General features: G+C 45.0%; 1 protein-coding gene across 4 annotated transcripts; it reads right to left on the reverse strand.

Annotated features, from left to right (window-relative positions):
- Nucleotides 1-1378: 1378 nt before the first annotated feature.
- LOC138396047 (HLA class II histocompatibility antigen, DM alpha chain) lies at nucleotides 1379-20107 on the reverse strand. Of its 4 annotated transcripts, XM_069489193.1 has the most exons (6): nucleotides 19924-20107; nucleotides 4750-6027; nucleotides 3241-3525; nucleotides 2344-2622; nucleotides 1986-2114; nucleotides 1379-1625 (listed from the first exon to the last, which is right to left on the reverse strand). In XM_069489193.1, the coding sequence occupies exons 2-6, from the start codon at nucleotides 4835-4837 to the stop codon at nucleotides 1621-1623; spliced, it is 786 nt and encodes a 261-aa protein (XP_069345294.1). In that variant the 5' UTR covers nucleotides 4838-6027; nucleotides 19924-20107; the 3' UTR covers nucleotides 1379-1620. The 4 variants fall into 4 exon arrangements, with proteins under 4 accessions (XP_069345294.1, XP_069345293.1, XP_069345296.1 ...); XM_069489192.1 differs by lacking the exon at nucleotides 19924-20107 and having other exon boundaries at nucleotides 4750-7744; XM_069489195.1 differs by lacking the exon at nucleotides 4750-6027 and having other exon boundaries at nucleotides 1389-1625; nucleotides 19894-20105.
- Between the last annotated feature and the right edge of the window lie 541 nt (nucleotides 20108-20648).

Below are 20648 nucleotides of genomic sequence, written 5' to 3' on the forward strand. Positions count from 1 at the left end.
TTGAGGCCCAGAGAGGGAAGTGACTTGTCTAAGATCACACAGCATAATAAAAGCAGTTTTAAGGTTTGACTGGCAAGAAATTCCTGGATAAGTTGAGAAACAGAGAGATAGAAATTAGGAAGAACTAGAAAGCAACAAGGAACAGGTTTAGAATGGCAAAATGAGAATAAAAATAAAAATATCTCAAAGGGAGAAAATACAATATTTGAAGGTGGGTTCAAATTATGTTCCAGAAAAAAGAAAGAAGTCAACGACACTACTAAGTTCTCCTGTGAAAATCAAAATAGTGATAATTCTAGGTTTCGAGCATCTTTTCTACATGCCAAATATTATTCTAAACATCCTGCAGATACTAACTTATTTAAGCTTCACAGCAACCCTATAAAGTAGACACCATTGTTATCATCATCCTTTTACAGAAAATGATACCAAGGTACAAGTTAAGTAACTTGCCCAAGGGCACACAGCCAACAATTAACAGTCATGACTGAATTCCCAGCAGTCTGATTCTGGAGCCCATACTTTGTACCCAGTACACATGCTGCTCTTAGAAAGGAGATGGTTTGGAGGAGGTGCCAACTTCTCTGAGGGGGAATTGGATATTTCCCCTTAGATGAGACTCCGCTACAATGTGAAGAACAGGGAATCCTTCATCAATATCAAACTAACTTCACTCCTAGCTTTAATGCCACCCTGTCCTCCAAAGCAACTCTAGACCCTAATGAAAACAAGAAATAAAGCACATGCACAGTGATTTAGCACCAGGGGTCATGTGCTGCCTGCTCCCATGATCCGCCCAGGATGGTACCGTCGCAGTTCTCCTTTGATGGTTCACTCAAGCCAAAGAACAGATCGTCTGGAAGGACACATGAGTTCTTTGCCCTTCCAGGCTGTTCCCACTTCACCTTAGGAGCTCGATGATGCTGTTTTCACGGAACTGATCTGACAGGATTAGGAGAGCACTGGTGGCTTCTTCTTCCCGTCCCGAGCTCCTGTTTTCCCAAGTATGGTGAGGGCTCAAGGGAGTCATGTATTGCTCGGCAGCCTATACTAGACATAAATGTTTTCACAAATAGTAAAATGCAAAAAATACCAAAAACAAAAACAAACAAACAAAAAAACACATCAAAACCAAAAAACAAGCACCTTCCTCAACCATTTCGTGAGCAGATTATCAGAAAATAGCCCTGCCTTCATTTCTTACATATTTTGCACAAACCAACAGGCATAAAAGCCATCGTGCAGTGCTGAGGGTTTTTCCCTATTTCTCTCCCTAAGGAGGGCAAGCTGTGTTCAGGTTAAGGCATGCTGAATTTCAAATGACAACCCACTCTGGAAACAAATACCATGAGTTAAGAAAGAAGCCACACTGATATTCAGAAAGGAGATTTATTGCCTTGAAGTGAGAAGGGATGTGGTTGTGACAGGCAGGCCACGCTGGCCTCCCCGGGATGCAGACCAGGGACAGCAGAGCCCCCAGCTGGGAAACCCACACACGTACGCCCTGGGGGATCCCAGGGACTTCTTCCCTTCTGAGGAGACATCCTGAGCAGGATGTAGGAAACCTGAGCATCCTCTGGATGGCTGAAGCTGTTGGCATCAAACTCTGGTCTGGAAGAATCAGTCTGAGGAGAGAGGGGGAAGGGGAAAGCCGTCAGGGGATACTTCTCCTCCCGAAGGACCTGCTCGCCCTGCCTGCAGCACACCCCACAGAGGCTGATCCTTTCTTGCACCCAAATCATCTCCAGGGACCTTTCCTAGAGCTCCTCATATCACTCCTCTCTCACTCAAAGCCATTCTTGTGACCTTTAACCGTGTGTGTAGTAGGTCTCCAACTAGGAGGAAGTGCCCCCATGGTGCTGGATGCAAGCCCCCAAGGGCCCAAGGACTGCTCTGTGTCCCCCCACTCCACAAAAGAATCCTTACACATGCATCACTGTGTCTGCTCCCATGGCTCACCCCTCCCCGCCCCCCAGATGACATACCACCTGAGCAAGGCTTGCGGAAGTAGATGATGAGGACAGTGCCCACAATGATGCCCAGGACACCCAGACCAAAGGCCAGGCCACACAGCACATTCTCCAGGAGATCTGAGGGCAGTGCGTTCTGGGGCACTGGAGGGGAGGGAAGCAGGTCAGTCTGGAGACGTGGTTAGGGAGCCTCCCGCCTGGGGGAATGACTTGGGTGTCTGGGATGACAAGGGAGAAACTGAGGCATGGAAGATTGAGTCTGGGTTAGAGTAAGAATGGATTAAACAAAGTCCAAGTAGAGGAAGAAGGCCCCTCCCATAGGTCTATCCCTTTTGCCCCTGAAAGGACCAGACTTCCAGGGAAAGGGCCTCACCCCAATAAGCAATTGCTGTGTAGCGGTCAATTTCATGAGTCACCATGCAGGAGAAAATGTCAGAGGGTTCCGGGGTGAAGTTTAAGTAAGAAAAGGCCTGGAAGGTGAGTCCGTCAATGGCCGAGACGAAAGTGGGCCCAACTCCTTCCACGGGGTGGGAGTGATGCTGCCAGTTCACCGTCAACGTGGGTGGGAAGAGATTACTGACAAAACAGACCAGCGTGTTGGGCTTGCCAAACTCCAGGGGCTTCATTGTGAATACCTCAGCGATAGGGAACCCTGGTGGGGGGATGGAGGTGTGAGGGAAAGAAGAGACTAGTTTAGATGGTACCTCTGTGTTTTGAGGGGTCATGGCACAAGGAGGGCAGGGCAGACTCAGTGGGCCGGGCTTTGGGAGGCAGAGATGAGGGAGGAGCTGGGGCCCAGCGGAAGGTCTTCTTCCAGGTAAGAACCGCAGCTAGACCTAGAAGAGCCAGATCCAGGCGACTCTGGACCCCTGCACCCTGACTTCCTGCAGCACTTCCTGGCTAGAGCTCACACTGGCACCTAATCATGCACTGTCGCCGCATGAAAACACAAGCACATCATCAGATGCTTCCGTCCTCCCCTTCCATCTTGCTGGGCATAGTAGTATAAGTGCTAATATTCAGCAGGCATCAAATGATCCCTGTTGAAGTCAGGTTCAATAGTTTCGAACGTCTACCACACGCTAGGCTTTTGTCTTCTGCCCACAACAAAACACGGGCTGCAGACCAAGGCTTGTGGAAAAACTGAGGTCCCGTGGAGAACCTGAAGGCATTAGAGATGGGGAGCTCATGCGAAGGGGAATCGTTCAGTGTACACAGTAATGAGGTTAAGAATGCAGCCCTCCTCCCTTCACTTCCCAAAACTCCTGACCTCTGGACACTGGGATTTTCCCATCAAGCTGTGGGCCTATTTGCTGGATCATCATCTGGCAGAACCCTGTGTCAAACAAGATGGCAGAGGCATCGCTCTGTTCCTCAGTCCACTTGGCAAATTCAGGCAGGCGGGGAACTCGGGTGTTCCGGGAAAAGTCGAAGGAGAAAAGCTGGTCCTCATCATAGGTCTCAGAGAGCCCCACGCTGGGACTCCCATACTGGCAGTACACGGTGTGCAAGAACGTGTGGTTCTGCAGGTCATCCCACCGCACTGGAGTAGGAGCTGCAAAGGAGACAGGCGCAGTTCAGGGAGGTGGGAACTTCCTCCTCCCTTTAACTTAGAAAACCTCAAGGCCTGCTTTGGGGAGTGAGGACCGAGGTGTGGCATAACACTCTCCCGTGTCTGTTATTTAGGCTTCCCCTCCCAATGGGGTGAAGAATAAATTCCAGGATCTCTCCAAACTTCCTCTCCCCATAAAACTGTCTAAAGTTGTAAAAAGTAAAAAAAGGCTTACTGTCTACAGTGACAGATTCAGAGTCATTCTGTTGGTTGTATGTCTGTGCACTGCACAAAGGCACCCAGCCAAAGCAGCAAGTGGAAGCCAACCCTGCACTCTGCTCACCACGCCGTGTGTCCTGGCACAGGGCTGCATCCTCCCAAAGGTGACTCCTCTGGTCTAACTGACATGAGGCCACCATACTGAAGTTGATGGCTGGGTTTCCCAGTCTTAGAAGGGAAGGAGAAGGAATGGCTATGGTCTCCCCATGTCATAGATGGGACTGCCTCACCTACCCCCAGAAACCAGTGGTAAACTGAGAAACCAGCCTCCAGACATTTCTTTAGCCACTTCATTGGCACCAGGTCTCTCTGCAAATGCTTTCCCCTCCTTCAGTGCTCCAGACCTCCCAGTGACGGGATCGGGGGAAGGGACCCCATAACTGCAGGAAATAATCCCTCTTCTAGGAAACTCTTGGCAGGACCCCCAGCCAGCAGGAAACCTTCTACCCAACCCCCAGAATAACAGAGTAAGAGGGATCTTCCAGATTATTCCTCCATTCTACCCTATCCTCCACAGAGAATGAAACCAAGGCCCAATAAAGGGAGGAGACTTTTCAACAATCACAAGGCAAGTTAATGACAGAAGGCAGAGTGGCACCCTGAGTGGAGGAGTGAAAATATTAATAACATTCGCTGAGATCAAATCCCAGTCTACCACTTGCCAGTGGTGTAAACTTGCACAAATAATGCTGCGTCTCATTTTTTCATTTGTGAAATGGAGGGAATAATCTCTGCTTCCAGCAACTGTCTTAAATGGAACACGTAATGCTCTCTGACATTGTTTACCATCCATGAACAGTAGCTCCCTTTCCCAATTCCGCGTTGTTTCCACTATCTCATAAGGCTCCCCACCATTTACAAAGCACAGGGCTGTTCCTCAAATGCACTGGGTGGGCTCCCCAGCTCTAATGCTGTCAGGGTGGAAGTAAAGGAGAAGTACTATCTTACCTTCCTGGATGGCCCCGGAGTGGGGCAGCAGCCACAGAAGTTGCAGGAGCTGCAGCAGCGCAGCTCCTTGGCTCTGCCCATGAGCCATGTCTTCACACCACACAGTAGGCAGGAGCTACCAACCCAGCTACCCAGGTCCCGCCCCTAGAGGATAGCTTAGATCCTGTTTCACCAGCTCATTTCCAATAGTTACCCTTGTCATTTTGTCTAAACCAATCACAGAAGTGTAGGGTTTAACATCATCAGTCACTGGGGAGAGACCTGGGGCCAGCAACCTCCTGAAGACTTGGCTCTCTGATCAGGCCAGAGTGTAACCAGGATGGGAGGACCCGTGAGGCAATGTCTGCCTCCTGGTGAGTTTCCTCTTTAGTCTCAGGCTGTCGGCCTCAGCCCCCAAATGGACTGGCTGGCTCTTCAGAGCAGTGCCGCCTCGTGGCAGAATGCAGCAGTGGGATGGCATCTTCCCACAGCAAGCCCCCAGGTCTTCAGACCCTGCCTCCTCCTCCCTCCTGGCCCCCTCCTCTTTCTCCGCAAGGTTATGCTCCTCCAGGCATGAGCTCTAATTCATTCTGCAAAAATATATTCAAGACTTAATATATTAAAGACTGGGTATTGGGCCCAGTGCCAGAAATACAAAGATGAATAAGGCATATTCCTGCCTTCAAAGAACCTAGAGTCTTGGGGTGGAGGGTGGAATCAATGAATAAATAATCACACAACAATGTAATGTATTCAAGTAAGAATGTACCAAGTGTTTTGGAAGCAGGAGCAATTTTATGAGGATGGGGGAATAGGTGGAACATAATCAGGCAAGGCTAAGAGCCCTGATGGTAAAACAGTTTGGCCAGCAGAATGTGAGGGCAAAGGAAAGCACTCCAGGGCAAGGGGTAGGCGGATGTGTGAGGTTCAAAGGTGTCCAGAGCTCCTCTCTGGAGACCCTTACGTCCTAGTTGATGTGAATGTTGTGACGGCTGCTCACGTGTCCTGTGTGGTAATGCGGGTCCTGAGGGTCGAGGGGTGTCAGGATGAGCTAGAAACTCAGGCAAAAGCCAGATCCCACAGGCCCTGGTACGCACAGGAGGGGCTTGTTTCCACTTAGCAGATGATAGAGACATTAAAAGTGGGGAGTGATGCTGGGGGCGGTGGCGTGCGCCGGTAGTCTCCAGCACTTTGGGAGGACGAGGTGGGAGGATCGCTTGAGGCCAGGAGTTGGAGGCTGCAGTGAGCTATGATCAGGTTGCTGCACTCCAGCCCAGGTTACAGAGCAAGACTCTGCCTCTAAAAAAAAACTGGGGAGTGACACAACCATTTTAGTATTTTAGAAAAGTTCTGATTGATGCTTCAAAACAATGAACTAGAGCTTGGAAAGAATTGAGGCAAACTGCTGGTCAAGAGTCTCTAGCACATTATATCAAGGAAAAAATTTACACACCCACACACCCACCCTCTTGTAGCAAGCAATACAGCAGTAATTTAAGTGAGAGATGGTGAGAGCCTGAATTAACTGATAATCAGAGGAAACGGAGGGGACAGAATATTGAGATAATTAGGAAGTAGAATCTAAAGGGTTTGGCTACTGATTAGATGTGGGAAGGGGAGGAGACGGGGTAGTCAAGGGTAACTGCCAGGCTTCTCGTGTGGGTGGTCAGTGGTGGACCGAACTGAAGCAGGAAAAATGCCATGGGAGCAGGTTTAAAGAGAAAGAGAATGAGTTCGATTTTGTACATGAATTTGAAATGCCAGCGAACCGCCAGCTGAAGCGGCGCAGGAGGCAGTGAGGTGTAGGGGTCCGGATCCCAGGCAGGGGCTGCAGAACCTGCCTGCGGAGTCATCAGCACAAATGTTGACGCACAGGCCGTGGAAAAGGTCACCCACGTAAACCGTGCAGAGGGAGCGGGAGGTGAAGCCAGGACATCAATATGCATGGGTTCAACCCCCAACTTCATTCAAGCTGTCATCCAGGATCCAGTCGGGAATATGTAGCCACTCTAAGTACTTCAGACGGAGAGAATTTAACGTAGACAATTGGTTACAAAAGTGTTAAAAGGGCAAGCGGTGCAAAAAGGAGGAAGGTCCTACAAGGACAAATAGAAAAAAGGGTCAGTACCTGGAAGTCAGAAGCTGCCATCGCCCCTGAGCTGGAATCCATAAATCTACACCTGCTGCTGCCCTGTGGGAGACACTGTCACAGTCAGTTCTGATCTACTAAAAAAGTGCCACCTCCACCAAGGCTAGAATCATTGAGAAAGTACTTCTGCCCAGGAGGCTGGAATCCCCCAGAGTCACCCATTCTTCCTGCTGCTACATCTACCAGCAATTGCCAGCGACTGTCACCCTGTTAGAGGCTGAAGCAGGAAGCTTCTCAGTTGCTTCTGCCCTCCGCTCTCCCGCCAGCGCCTCCTAGTGGCAGAATCTAATAAGAGGCCAGCCGGCCAGGAAGCCTGGGAAGCATACCTGCTGCCTCCTAGGCAGAGACGTTCAAAACACAGTATGGGAGGGTGGGTGTGGCACTGAGACAACAGCTAATAACCTGAACACCGAAATACGCTAATCTGTAAGAACCCGGTGGCACCAGGAGCATCCAGAAAGCTAAGAGAAGAACAAGGAGGAAGTAGGTCCTAGAAGTAAAGAGAGGTGTTCCGTTGAGGAGGAGAGGCCAGCATTACGAATGCTACTCAGAAGTCAAGGAAGGACTGAAAACTGTCCTGAGATTTGGTGCTTATGAGATGGCTGGCACATGTATTGAGAGCAGCCTCAGTGTTGCAGTGGGAGTCAACTCCAGATTGCGGTGGGCTGAGAAGGAAGTGGGAGGTGAGGAAGAAACTGTCAGTGTATATGCTTCAAGTTTGAGAGAGAAAAGAAAAAGACAGAAGGGCTGGGGGAAGAGGGAGTGAGAAAGCTCTAATGTGGCAATTAAGTAATCTGAGAAATTAATCTATGTGAGTACGATCCATCAGTCTTTCTGAGACCTTCAAAATTGGTACGCCTCTCCCCTCCCCCCCCCACCGCCGTTTTTTTTAGAGATGAAGTTGCTATGTTACCCAGTCTGGAAAGCAGTGGCTACTCACATGTGTGATTATAGTACACTACAGCCCTAAACTCCTAGCCTCAGGGATCCTGCTGCCTCAGCCTCCCCAGCAGCTAGGACTACTGGCCCGTGCCACCATGCCCGGCTCCTTACTCCCTTTTGATAAACAAATAACAGCAGCAGTAACAGCCAAAAATAAAGACAAAAGCAGTCCTTTGACCTCCTGAATATTCTGGGACAACAACGCATGCGTGTCTGTGTGGTAGAGGCAGGGCGCCAGGGAAGGAGTAGGGTTTAGAAATCATTGTAACACTCCAAAAAACGAAAGAACATTTTCCCAGTATCGCAACCTTTGTGGACTAATCCATCGGTAGTTCTGGTGGTAGGGAGATTCAAGGTCCTTAGGACAGTAGAAGGAAGCTTATGAGCCTAGCAGGACCGTAGGGGAACATTCGTGGCACACAGCCACCTAGAGTTCTAAATCAGGGGTCGGCAAACTTTTTCCATAAAGGACCAGATGGTAAATATTTTAGCCCTGTGGACTACCCGATCTCCGTGGTAAGCATCCAGCTGTGGCACAGAAGCATCCACAGGCAGTATGTAAATGAAAGAGCGTGGCTGTGTCCCTGGTTTCCTGCTAGCTTTTCCTCCCACTTCTCGAGCATCTCCTTTGCAGTCTCCTTTGTAGCCTCCTTTCTTTCAGTTACTTTTTAAATACTGGTGTTCCTTGGAGTTTTGTCCTCAAATCTCTTTATTTATGGACACTCAAATTCGAATTTCATGTAATTTTCATGTGTCGTGAAATATTCTTTTGCTTGTTTTCAACTATTTAAAAATGTAAAGACCATTCTTAGCTTCTAGGCCATTTTAAAACAAGTGGCTGGCAAGATTTTGCTCACAGCCCATAGTTTGCTGAATGATGTTCTATGCATGTGGTCAGAACCGGGATAAAAATAAACCCATTCTTCAAAGAAAAGCCCTATTCTACCTTATTTATGGGAATGGCAATCAGTTAACGAACACATTGTGCCCAGTCACAACAGGTTATTTGGAAGATCTGGGAAAGAACAGGAGAAGGTGGACCGGGTGTGGGGGCTTAGGAATAGGTATAACAGACACTGCAATTACTCCGGGTGAGAGGAACGAGGCAAAGGGGTCCAAGTTCTCCGCAGAGTGTGGACAAGACCAGACTGAGGAAAAATATTACCACCCCTCAGCAAGACTATGGCAAGGAGTGGTTAACTCCTTTCTCTCCCTTCTATAATCCCAGTATAAATGGTAACAAGTTCAAACATTTATAATTGCTCTTCCCTCTGTGTAATCCTTCCTCCTGCCAGGACCTCCAACATAGATATTTCAGAAATAGGCATTAATCAATTTAGGGAAATAATAATCGTGGGCAAGAGAAGCAAGGAAGCCAGTGGTGCTTCACAGTAGCTCACTGTCTACTTTGCCATTAGCTACAAATGCCTCTGAAAATAATGGCATAGCACCTGCAAATCCAGGCTATGGCTTTCTGACATCCAGCTCTCCCATCCCTTTCTAACACTGCCCCACTTTTCCCCTGGCAGAGCCAAATTTCCTGAAATGTCATGTCCCCACTGTTACACTTGCCATTTAATCTTTAACCCTCGACAGTGAAATTGTTCAACAATATTTTTGTGTTGCTAAATCAAATGGACTCCAGTCTCTGCAACATTTGACACTGTTGGCTATACCCTCAATCAGTTTAATTTTGGGCATCCCTCATGGCACTCTCTCCTAGTTTTTCTTCCCAGTTCTCTAGCATCCCCTTTTCAGTCTCCTTTGGGGATGGCTTTCTTTTAGCTCCCCTTTAAGTACTGGTGTTCCCTAGAGTTTTGTCCTCAACCTTTACTCTCCTTACACTATACACTTGCTCCGGATGGTCTCACTTACTCCCACATGCCTTCAATTACCACTCATTTGCTGACATCTTCTAAATTTACCTCTTCAGCTGTGATCTTGCTCTGAGTTCCACACTATCATATACTCAACTGCCTCTGGTCATCTCCACTTGGATGTTTGCAACAGTAGTTCTCAAACTGTATTCTGCACAAGATAATAGTGTTTCTCAAGAAATAAAAATGTGTAAGTTTGATGGCAGCAATTTTTTGTTTTAAAATGTATTTCAACATAGACGTAATAAAACATCAAACACGCTCATATAATAATTTTTATTATGAAACAATTTATTACATTTAATAAGGCTACTTTATTTGCAAGCAACAGAGACCAATTCTGGCTAACTTAAATTTTAAAATGGGGATTTATTGGAAAGATACTGATCTAGCTCATGGAATGAAAACAAGAGTTGGATAAGCTAGCCTCAGGAAGAATAACCACAGGGACCTTAGCAGTGGGGGTTGAGTTGCCATTAATATGCTCACCTGCAAAGGCCTCCTGCCTCTCTTTCAAGTTTCACATTGCTGGGAGAGACTATCTGACTGGCTCAGCTTGTATGAGGTGTGTAAGACTGGATCCATTAGCTGTGGCCAGGCACAATATCACCTCTATGTATCTGAGCTATTCCTACAGAAGGGGGAATCATTATGAACCAAGTAACCACCTCAATACAGCTATGTCCAACATATGGCATCCCAGACAATTGTATGAGATCATCTGAGGCATAAACATGAAGTTACATCTTTGTATTAATGCTCAAACAGTATCTCCCAACTACCTGCTCAGGTGATACATGTCATCTACTTGATGATCTCTGGTCTGTCACTTGTCTTATCACATGTTCAAATTATATTTATATGATTCAATGTTGATTTACTAATAAACAAATTTACACTCCACTAACTAACTTCCTTGGCTCTATGCCTAAAAGTTTTTTTCTTTAAAAGAATTTTACTATGAAAAATTTCAAGCATATTCTGAAAAGAAGAATCTAATAAATGCCGATGTACTCTCATGAATTTCAACAATTTTCAACATTCCAACATTCTTCCATTCTTGTTTCATCTCCTGTTCTGCACATTTTATTTTTCTGGAGTATTTTAAACAAATTCTGTCATAACATTTCACCAGTAAATACTTCTAAGTGTATCCATAATACTTTTCTTTTAACATAACTATGATACCATCACCACAAACAACAAAATTAAAAATAATCGCTTAACTTCCTTACCCAATCTGTGTTCATTTCTCCAATTATCTCAAAAATATCTAAGAGGAAAAAGTTTTAAACGAAAAGCAGTCTTATAAGTCTCAAACTGTGCCTTTGGTTAAAAAGAATGAGTGAGTTTTCTATTTTACGTTATGTCTCATAAACTCATTGATGAATTCTAATTAAGCATTCCATACGCAAATAAGTTTAGGAATTGCTATCCTGAATGTATCTCCACTTCAAGCTTTACCAAACTAAACTCATTATCATCTTCCAATTCCTATATTTAAGACCTAAGTATATAACATGATTGTCCACCCAGTCACTTGAGCTACCAGTGTGGAAGTCATCCTTGACAACTGCATCTTCCTCAAACCTTCCCATCCAATTATCCACTAAGTACTATCAATTCTATCTCTTTCATATCTCTTGAATTTGTTATTCATTTCCTTATACATACATACATACATACATACATGCAGGGTCTCACTCTGTCACCCAGGCTAGAGCGCTCTGCCATCATCACAGCTCATTGCAACCTCAAACCCCTGGGCTCAAGCAATCCTCCTGCCTCAGCCTACCAAGTAGCTGGGACTATAGGCATGTACCACTGCACCTGGCTAACTTTTTTTTTACTTTTTGTAGAGATGGAGTCTTGCTATTTATTGCCCAGGCTGGTCTTGAACTCCTGGCCTCAAGAGATCCTCCTGCCTTGGCCTCCCAAAGTGCGAGGATTACAGGTGTGAGCCACCGTGACCAGCCTGTCCTTCCTTTTCTTTCCATTCCCACTGGTCCAGGCCTTCAATGATTTGTTTTTTTCCTGGATATTGCAACTTACTTATAATCGGTCTCTCTATCTCCAATCTTATTATTTTCCAGGGTGCTGCCAAAGGGATCTTTTTAGTATGCATATTTGATATTATACTCTTGCATAAAAACCTTCAATTATTCTCCATAATCTGCTTTCCTTGGTATGGCCCTTAATGATCCAAACCCTAATTACCTACTTCTGTATGTCCTTTGAGATGAAATGTCACCTCCCTCGGGAAGCCTTCTCTGAACCCACAGTTGACATGAGTAGCCTCTTCAGTATGTTTCCACAGCACCCGGTGTCTGCCCTTATCATCATTTTTATTGTATTATTCTCTTCTGTTTATACATCTGCTTCATGGCCATCTCACCTCCACTGCAAGGTACTTAAGGGATCATATCCTATTCTTTTTTATATTCCCAGCATCCACCAAGAAGGCCCACCAAAAAGTGACTGCTCACTCAATGAACAAATGGGCTGCCAGTCACCGAAGGTGTTCAAGCTAAGACTGGAAGAGCCTTCAAGTATTAGGTGGTGATGGATTGTCCCTTCTAACAGATGTTTCAACACTAAATCTTATCAGGCATGTCTATGGGCCATTCTATGAATACCTTCACATCCATTGCCTTCCCTATGCACCTCACTACCCTTCCCATTCTATTCTAGGTCCTTCCCAACTATCATTTCCTTCCTACTCTCTGCTACCTCCTACTTCAGAGAGCAAACCTAGCCCTCTAGCTCCCACAATTCCTGACTCCCAGCTCAGTATATCTCTCCATATCCATATTCATCCTTCCCTTTTAGCTATATTACTGTGATGTAGCAATCTTTATAACTACTCTTCAGGGTTGGAATTTATTGTCCTTATTATATAAATAATAAAACTCAAGAAAGCTCAAAAAGGTTCACTCATTTATTTAGCAAATATTTATTGGCCACCTTCTATGTGCCTAGCAGTCTACTGTGCATCAGACACCTGCCATCATCAAACTTACAGTCCAATGAAAATAAAGAGACATTAAACAAGTAAACATACATATCTATAGAAACAGATTATAAAAGGCACTACAAAGGAAAGGAATTGAGATCCATGAAAGACTAAATGGAGTGGGGAACCTAGATCTCACTAAGATGAGATCTGAAAGGTAAGTAGGAGTTAGCCAAGACGAGAATGGGAAGCAGAGTGTTCCCACAGAGGGAATAGAATGCATGAGGCCCTGAGGAAGCCAATGGGCTGTATTCTTTAGGGAAATGAAAGATGACCTTATTGAGTAGAAGACAGCAGATGAGGCCAGAGGTAGGCAGAGGCAACACCATGTGAGACCAGAAGTTTGGATTCTCCTCTAACTACAACTAGTTTTGATGCTGTGACTACTTTATTCCTTCTCATATGTGAATGTGTGCTAGGTTCCAAAATGACCTACCTTCAGTCTTTCCAAAGCCACTCCCTAGTTGCCAAATAAATAAATCCTATAATTCAATCTTCTTACAAGTAAATCTTCCTTCTCCTCTCAAAAAAACTTAAATGGCTCTTTTCTTTCTACTATATTCAGTCTCAATAACTTGGCCTGGGATTTCAGGTTCCCCATACCCTGGCTTCTATCCCTTGACTATAGAACCTGCTCTCCAATATTAGTAATGACCCCCAATTACCAACCCTGTGAGTTTTCCCCCCTTCTTCATTCCTTCACACCTATCTATAGGGTCTCACTTCTTTATTCAGTCAGAACCGGGAGTTTTTAACCTGCAGTCCAAATGCCATAGAATTCAGAGGTCCAGTCCTAGCCAAAGCAATTAGGCAAGAAAAAGAAATAAAGAGCATCCAAACTGGAAAAGAGGAGATCAAACTGTCCTTGTTTGCAGATGACATAATCTTATATACAGAAAACACTGGCCGGGCGTGGTGGCTCACGCCTGTAATCCTAGCACTCTGGGAGGCCGAGGCAGGTGGATCGCTTGAGGTCAGGAGTTCGAGACCAGCCTGAGCAAGAGCGAGACCCCGTCTCTACTAAAAATAGAAAGAAATTATATGGACAACTAAAAATCTATATAGAAAAAATTAGCCGGGCATAGTGGCGCATGCCTGTAGTCCCAGCTACTCGGGAGGCTGAGGCAGTAGGATCGCTTAAGCCGAGGAGTCTGAGGTTGCTGTGAGCTAAGCTGATGCCACGGCACTCACTCTAGCCTGGGCAACAAAGTGAGACTCTGTCTCAACAAAAAAAAAAAAAAAAAAAAAAGAAAACACTAAAAGCTCCACCAAAAAATGCTTAGAACTGGTAAACAAATTCAGTAAAGTTGCAGGATACAAAATTAACATACAAAAACAAATGTTGGCCAAGCGCGGTGGCTCACGCCTGTAATCCTAACACTCTGGGAGGCCGAGGCAGGTGGATCGCTCAAGGTCAGGAGTTTGAGACCAGCCTGAGCAAGAGCGAGACCCCGTCTCTACTAAAAATAGAAAGAAATTATCTGGCCAACTAAAATTATATACGGAAAAAATTAGCTGGGCATGGTGGTGCATGCCTGTAGTCCCAGCTATTCAGGAGGCTGAGGCAGTAGGATCGCTTGAGCCCAGGAGTTTGAGGTTGCTGTGAGCTAGGCTGACACCACAGCACTCATTCTAGCCCGGGCAACAAAGCGAGACTTTGTTTCAAAAAAAAAAAAAAAAAACAAAAACAAAAAACAAATGTCATTTCTAGACACCAACAATGAACTAGTGGAAAAAGAAATCAAGAAAACAATCCCATTTACAATAGCTACAAAAAAATAAAATACCTAGGAATAAATTTAACCAAGAAGGCAAAAGAATTCTATGAGGAAAACTATAGAACACTAATGAGAGATATTGAACAGGTCACAAAAAAAACAAAAAAGGAAAAACATCCTATGTTCAAGGATTGGCAGAATTAATATTGTGAAAATGACCATACTGTCAATAGCAACCTACAGATTAATTATAATTCTTATCAAAATACCAACATTCTTTGCAGAAATAGAAAGAAAATCCTAAAATTCATATGGTACCACACAGGACCCCAAATAGTCAAAGCAATCCAGCACAAAAAGAACAAAGCTGGAGGTATCAGACCACCCAACTTCACAATATGCTACAAAGCTACAGTAACTAAAACAGTATGGTACTGGCATAAAAACAGATACATAGACCAATGGACCGGAATAGAGAACTCACAAATCAACCCATGTATTTACAGCCAACTGGTTTTCAACAAAGGCACCAAGAGCACTCAGTGGTGAAAGGACAGTCTCTTCAATAAATGGTGCTGGAAAAACTGGTAACCACGTGCAGAAAAATAAAACTAGGCCCCTATCTCACCATATACAAAAATCAAATCAAAATGGATTAAAGACCCACACATGTAATACCCAAAACTATAAAACTACTAGAACAAAACATTGGGGACTTTAGTTTGAGCAAGGTATTTTTTTGGTAAGATTTCAAAAGCACAGGCAACAAAAGCAAAAATAGACAAATGAAATTACCTCATGCTAAAAAGCTTCTGCACAGTAAAGGAAACAATCAACAGAGAAGAGACAACCTAGGGAATTGAAGAAAATATTTGCAAACTATCTATCTGACAAGGGGTTAACAACGAGACTATTGTATTAATACAGAAACACATACTAGTCCCCCTTTATCTGAGAGAAGTATGTACCAAAACCCCCAGTGGATGGTTAAAACCAAGAATAGTACTGAACCCTATATATACTATGCTTTTTTCTATAGATAACTGTAAGGTTTTTGGATGGTCGGTGCCAGAGAAAGAAAGACGAGCAGAGTGGAAAGGGGTAAGCAACAAGGCTTTATTTGAGCACTCCCGGGTGAGGTTCATGGGTCCCGGGAGAGAGGGGGCCTGAGAAGTTGCGCCGCCCAGAAGTTTTGTGTGGGCTTATATATGTTTTACAGCTGGGGGATGGGAGTTTTTTGGTTCCCTTACGGTTTTAGGGAGAGTATTGAGAACTAGGAGGGGCTGGTGGTATGTATGGATTCCAGGAACCGAGACCCTTATCAGGGTAACCATCCAGGTGTGGCTATTCTTTAACTTAGCTGGGCCTAGCAGGCATTGTTTTTGGCAGGTCTCGTGGGCTTCCTCTTTTTTTCATTAGGGAGGGGAGGGGTGCCCGCCACCAGCCTTACAATAACTATGAAAAAGTTTAATTCATAAATCAGGCACAGTAAGAGATTAACAATAACCAATAATAAAATAGGACAATTTTAATAATATATTGTAATAAGTGTTATGTGAATGTGGTCTCTCAAAATATTTTATTGTACTTATTCTTAAATTGGGATTGACCTCAGATAACTGAAACCACAGAAAATGAAACTGCAGATAAGGGGGGACTATTGTATTTTGATAATTATAGTTTCTATTTTATTTTATGCATATACAAATAATACTATCCAACAAGGTCCAAAGGTTTCACCAAATTGCCAACAAGTCCATGGCACAAAAAAATTTAAGAACTCCTGATTTAGTCATTCATTCAAAAACATGAAATCCTCACTGGAACTATCTCTTATTCTAGCTTCTTCACATTATGTTGCTTTGCCTCTCCTCCTAGTCTGATGCTCTTCCCATTGGTTCTGCTTCCTATTCTTGCTTCCTGGAAGAGGATCTAACCCAATGCTCAATCCTTGACCCTAACTTGTTTTATACTTCCTCCCTTATAAATCTCATTTACCTTCAGCTGATTCAAACATCACCATAAAGATGACTCTCAAATCTACTTTTCCTAAGCTTTTTTTCTCCAATTTCAATCCCGGATCTTAAATTCCCTACTGTGCCTAGAAATGAGGATACAATACCATCCAGAAGCACCTGGATTCAAATCCCAGCTCTTCTACTTACCAAAAGTGTGACCTTGGGTACACGATTTAACATCTGCTATGGTTTGAATGTCCCCTCCAAAATTCATGTTGAAATTGATTGTCATTGTGATGAAATTAAGAAGTGAGAACTTTAAGAGGTTATTAGGTCATGAGGGCTCTGCCCTCGTGAATGGATTAATCTTGTTATCTTGAGAGTGGGTTGGTTATTGCAGGAATAGATTTCCAATAAAAGAGTAAATTCTGCCCCCTCCCCCCCCAGTCTCTGTCTCGTGTGCTTGCTTGCCTTTCTGCCATGGGATAACGCAGAAGAAGACTCACTCCACGTGCTGAAGCCATGCTCTTGGACTTCCCACCCTCCAGAACCGTGAGCTAAATAAACTTCTATTGTTTATAAATTACCCAGTCTGTGGTCATCTGTTATAGTAGCAGAAAACAAAGACATCTCTTGCTTCAGTTGTTTCATTTGAAAAATGGGGGTGATAATGGTAGTATTGGCTCTATACGGTTATAAGGATTAACAGTGCTACTACATGCAAAGCACTTATAACAGTGCCTGACACATTTTAGGCACTCAACAAATGTTAACTATCACCAAACACATCTCCTTCCAGCCCCTTACATTTCTGTTTAACACATACAGTGCTAGCCACTGGAAGACATAGTTGCTATCTAACAGCGTAATTCTGACCAAGTCACTGTTCAAAAACTTTCAGTGGCTCCCCTCTGGGCACAAACTTAACAGCACTAGAACCCTCCACAATGTGCCCTCCACAAATAAATTTACCTTCCAGTTTTCCCTATTCCTGCTCTATGTCTTATAGCTTATATTTTGACTAGACTGACCTGTACTGCTGACCTGTACTGCACTCTGTGAAAATAACCTCGCTATTCTGCTTCTGTCTTTCCTCACACCATTTCAACATCTCAGATATATACCTGAAGGAAATGGTTTTGTCTTTGACTATTCCCCAATACTACATATGGTGCCCCATAACACATATACATTGCAATCTTACCTAAGTCATATACTTAAGCATTAATTTACTTAAACATTTGCTCAGTTTGTGAGTACCTCATATTGGCCAGGTACTGTGCTAGGACCTGGGGATTAAAAAAGAGAGAGAGAGAGAGAGAGAGAAGAATACAACACGGTCCTGCTCTCAAGATCAAAGTCTAGTAGTGGAGAGAAACATATATTAATAATCACATAAATCCCATTTGCTGTGAATAGTACAAGCATAAGGGAAAGGGACGCCAAAGAATGAACAGTCAGCTCAATTTAGAAAAGTAAGCTTTTCAAAGATGTTGGTATTTGTGCTCAGATTGGCGAAAAGTTTATTCCATGTAGAGTGTGCACACGTGTAAAACATAGAGGCATGAAACAAAATATATGTCTGGGAAACAGTTCAATACAGCTGGAGTATACAGCCTGAGAGGAAGTGGCTAGACATAGCAATTTGGATCTTATCACATAGTCAATGAGAAATTAATACAGAGTTTAAACAATAGCATATAACCAGAGCTGTTTTGGAAAGCTCATTCCTGGCTGTATTGTGGCAGAGGCAGAGACGAACGTCTAGAGCAGCACTGTCCAACAGAACTTTCTGCAAGTTATTGACAGAAATGTTCAATAATCTGTGCTGTCTCATGTTAGCCACTAGTCCTATGTGGCTATTGAGAATTTAAAATGTGGCTAGCGTAACTGAGGAACTAAATTTAAAACTGTATGTGATACTAACTAAACCCTGAATAGCCGCATGTGGTTAGTGGCTACATATTGGACATTGCAGCTCTAGAGAAAAGGAAACCACGTAGGACACTGTTGGTGTAGCTCAAGAGATAGGACTAGGACAGGAGTATGATTCAATGGATATTTAAGAGGCAAGATGGTAAGTCTTGTGGATGTAAAGTTGTGAGAAAAAAAATCAAGAATGGCTCCCAGATTCTAGACTTTGTAACTGAATAGCTGCCTTTACTCTGGATAATACAAAAGGAGCAGGTCTAGACTGTATACAGATTGCATCAATTTTGAACATGTTGAAGTGTCTGAGGGTTATCCAAGTGGAAATATTTAGTAGCAAGGTTATATTAGGAGAGCTGTCCGAACTAAAAATACAGATTTGAGAGGCTTTGAGCCATTGAGTGAGATTACCTAGAGATGAATAGAACTAGAAGCAAACAGGCATAATCCTGGCAAACATCAACACACAGGAAAGGGCTAAAGAAGAACACAAAAAGAAGACTGCGAAGAAACAGTAATACAAGTCAGAAAAGAAACAGGTGAAACTGGTCACAGAAATCAGGGGTATAGAGAATGTGAGGACGGAAGCATGATCAAATGTCAAGTGCTTCAGAGAGGTCAAATAAGGTGAGAACTGAAAAGTACTTCCTGACTTTGGCAATTAGGAGGTTCTTGGTGACATTCGACAGAAAAGTTTTGGTAGTAGGAGCCTGACAGAAATGGGTTGAAGAGTGCGGATAGGGAGAGAAAGAGATAGAGAATCTATTTCGATCCTTATCGAAGGATAATTTTAAGTCTTGAATGTGCAAGGAAGCTAAGAAATAAGAAAGAATCTATAACGGGGATTGATATTGAGAGAATTGTTTTCTCTTTTTTTCGGCTAGGAAACCAAAATGGAGGGCAGCCTCAGGGTAGCAGAGAAAGTTGACCACATAAATAGTAAAGAGATTTCCTTAAACTGAAGGGAGGATACCTAGTGAAATGGAAAAGGGATACACACCACCCAGTTTGCGGGTGGGAGATGGGAAGCCAAGAATTCTGCAAGCTGGCCTTTCTGTTCTGACAGGTGATATCTGTCGGGGAGAGATCAGGGACTGCAGAGTGAAAATCTGGACGATACTATGATGGATCAATGGAGAGGTTATTGGCTAAGGACAAATTAAAACACTGAGCAGCAAATGAATCATCATAACATTCTGTTACTAATTCTTACGAAATTTATTCAAAATTGAGAGAATAGAGGGTAAAGCTTTAGGAGTATTAAGATTTTTAACTTTAAATGGTCCACCACGAGGTCAGCAGAGAAGGAAAAGTGATCAGCTGGTAAAAATTTCGTATAAGGCAGAGGAGTCCAGGGAATAACAGGTTTCAACGAAGTAAAGAAGACTAGGGTAAGTTTAGGGGACATCAGAGGTTGTAAAGCTGCCTCAGACTAAGAAACCGAATAACACGCCGACATCTGTGGTCTGCACCTCATCGCCCCGCGAGGCACGCAACACGAAAGCGATAAAACTGCCTCCCGGTGGTCGAACCACATTGCGCCAGGGGAGGGGCCCCACCCCGCAAACCCTCGCATCACCAGGTCCGGGCCCCATTCTCCTTCACTAACAGTTCGGTGACGCACGCTTCCGCTGGACTCCGGCCAGGACGTGCCAAGCAGCACCTTCCACCTGCCAAGGATGAGCCCAAGCCGGCTGCCCCCGGCCGCTCCGCAAGCAGTGGAGGACAGGCCTCTGAGCCAGGCCGTCCGCGCGCCCCACCCGCTTCCGCCCCACCCACTGCGCGCGCTCCGAGCCCCGCCGCGGGAGCTGCGGCTCCGGCCCGGACGCCTGCGCACTGCCACTCTCCTTGAGGCCAGCGGCACTCCTTCCCCTCCCCCAAGCCGGTCGCACCCTTGCGCCTGCGCTGTGTACGTTCTGGGGCTGCGGCAGCCATGCTGAACCCGTACCGAGAGGCTAGTTGGGGGGACAGGGTCGAGGACAGAGGGATAGGAAGCCGGGTTTATGGATAAGCAGCAGCATTAGAGCGCTCTGGGTCTCGGGAGACCGGCCTCGGCCGTGCGGCCTCCTTGGCCCCTTGCGCCACTCCCAGGAACGTCCGGAAAACTGGCCCTCGTGGCCGGGGGGAAAAGGGGGGGCGGGCACGTGACCCAGTTCCGCCAATCTGGGTGCTGCTGACGTGGCCGTGCGGCCCGGATGCTCTCTCCACCCCCCCCCCCCAGCTGGTCGGGAAGGGCGGGGCTGGGAGCTACGTCCCCTCCCCCAACACAGCTCCGTTTTCCATGGGGGGGGTTTGACACCCCGGATTACATCCTCCCCCCGTACCAAGCCGAGG

This window comes from Eulemur rufifrons, chromosome 15 (genome assembly GCF_041146395.1).
Source record: "Eulemur rufifrons isolate Redbay chromosome 15, OSU_ERuf_1, whole genome shotgun sequence".
In the NCBI taxonomy this organism is placed as follows: domain Eukaryota; kingdom Metazoa; phylum Chordata; class Mammalia; order Primates; family Lemuridae; genus Eulemur; species Eulemur rufifrons.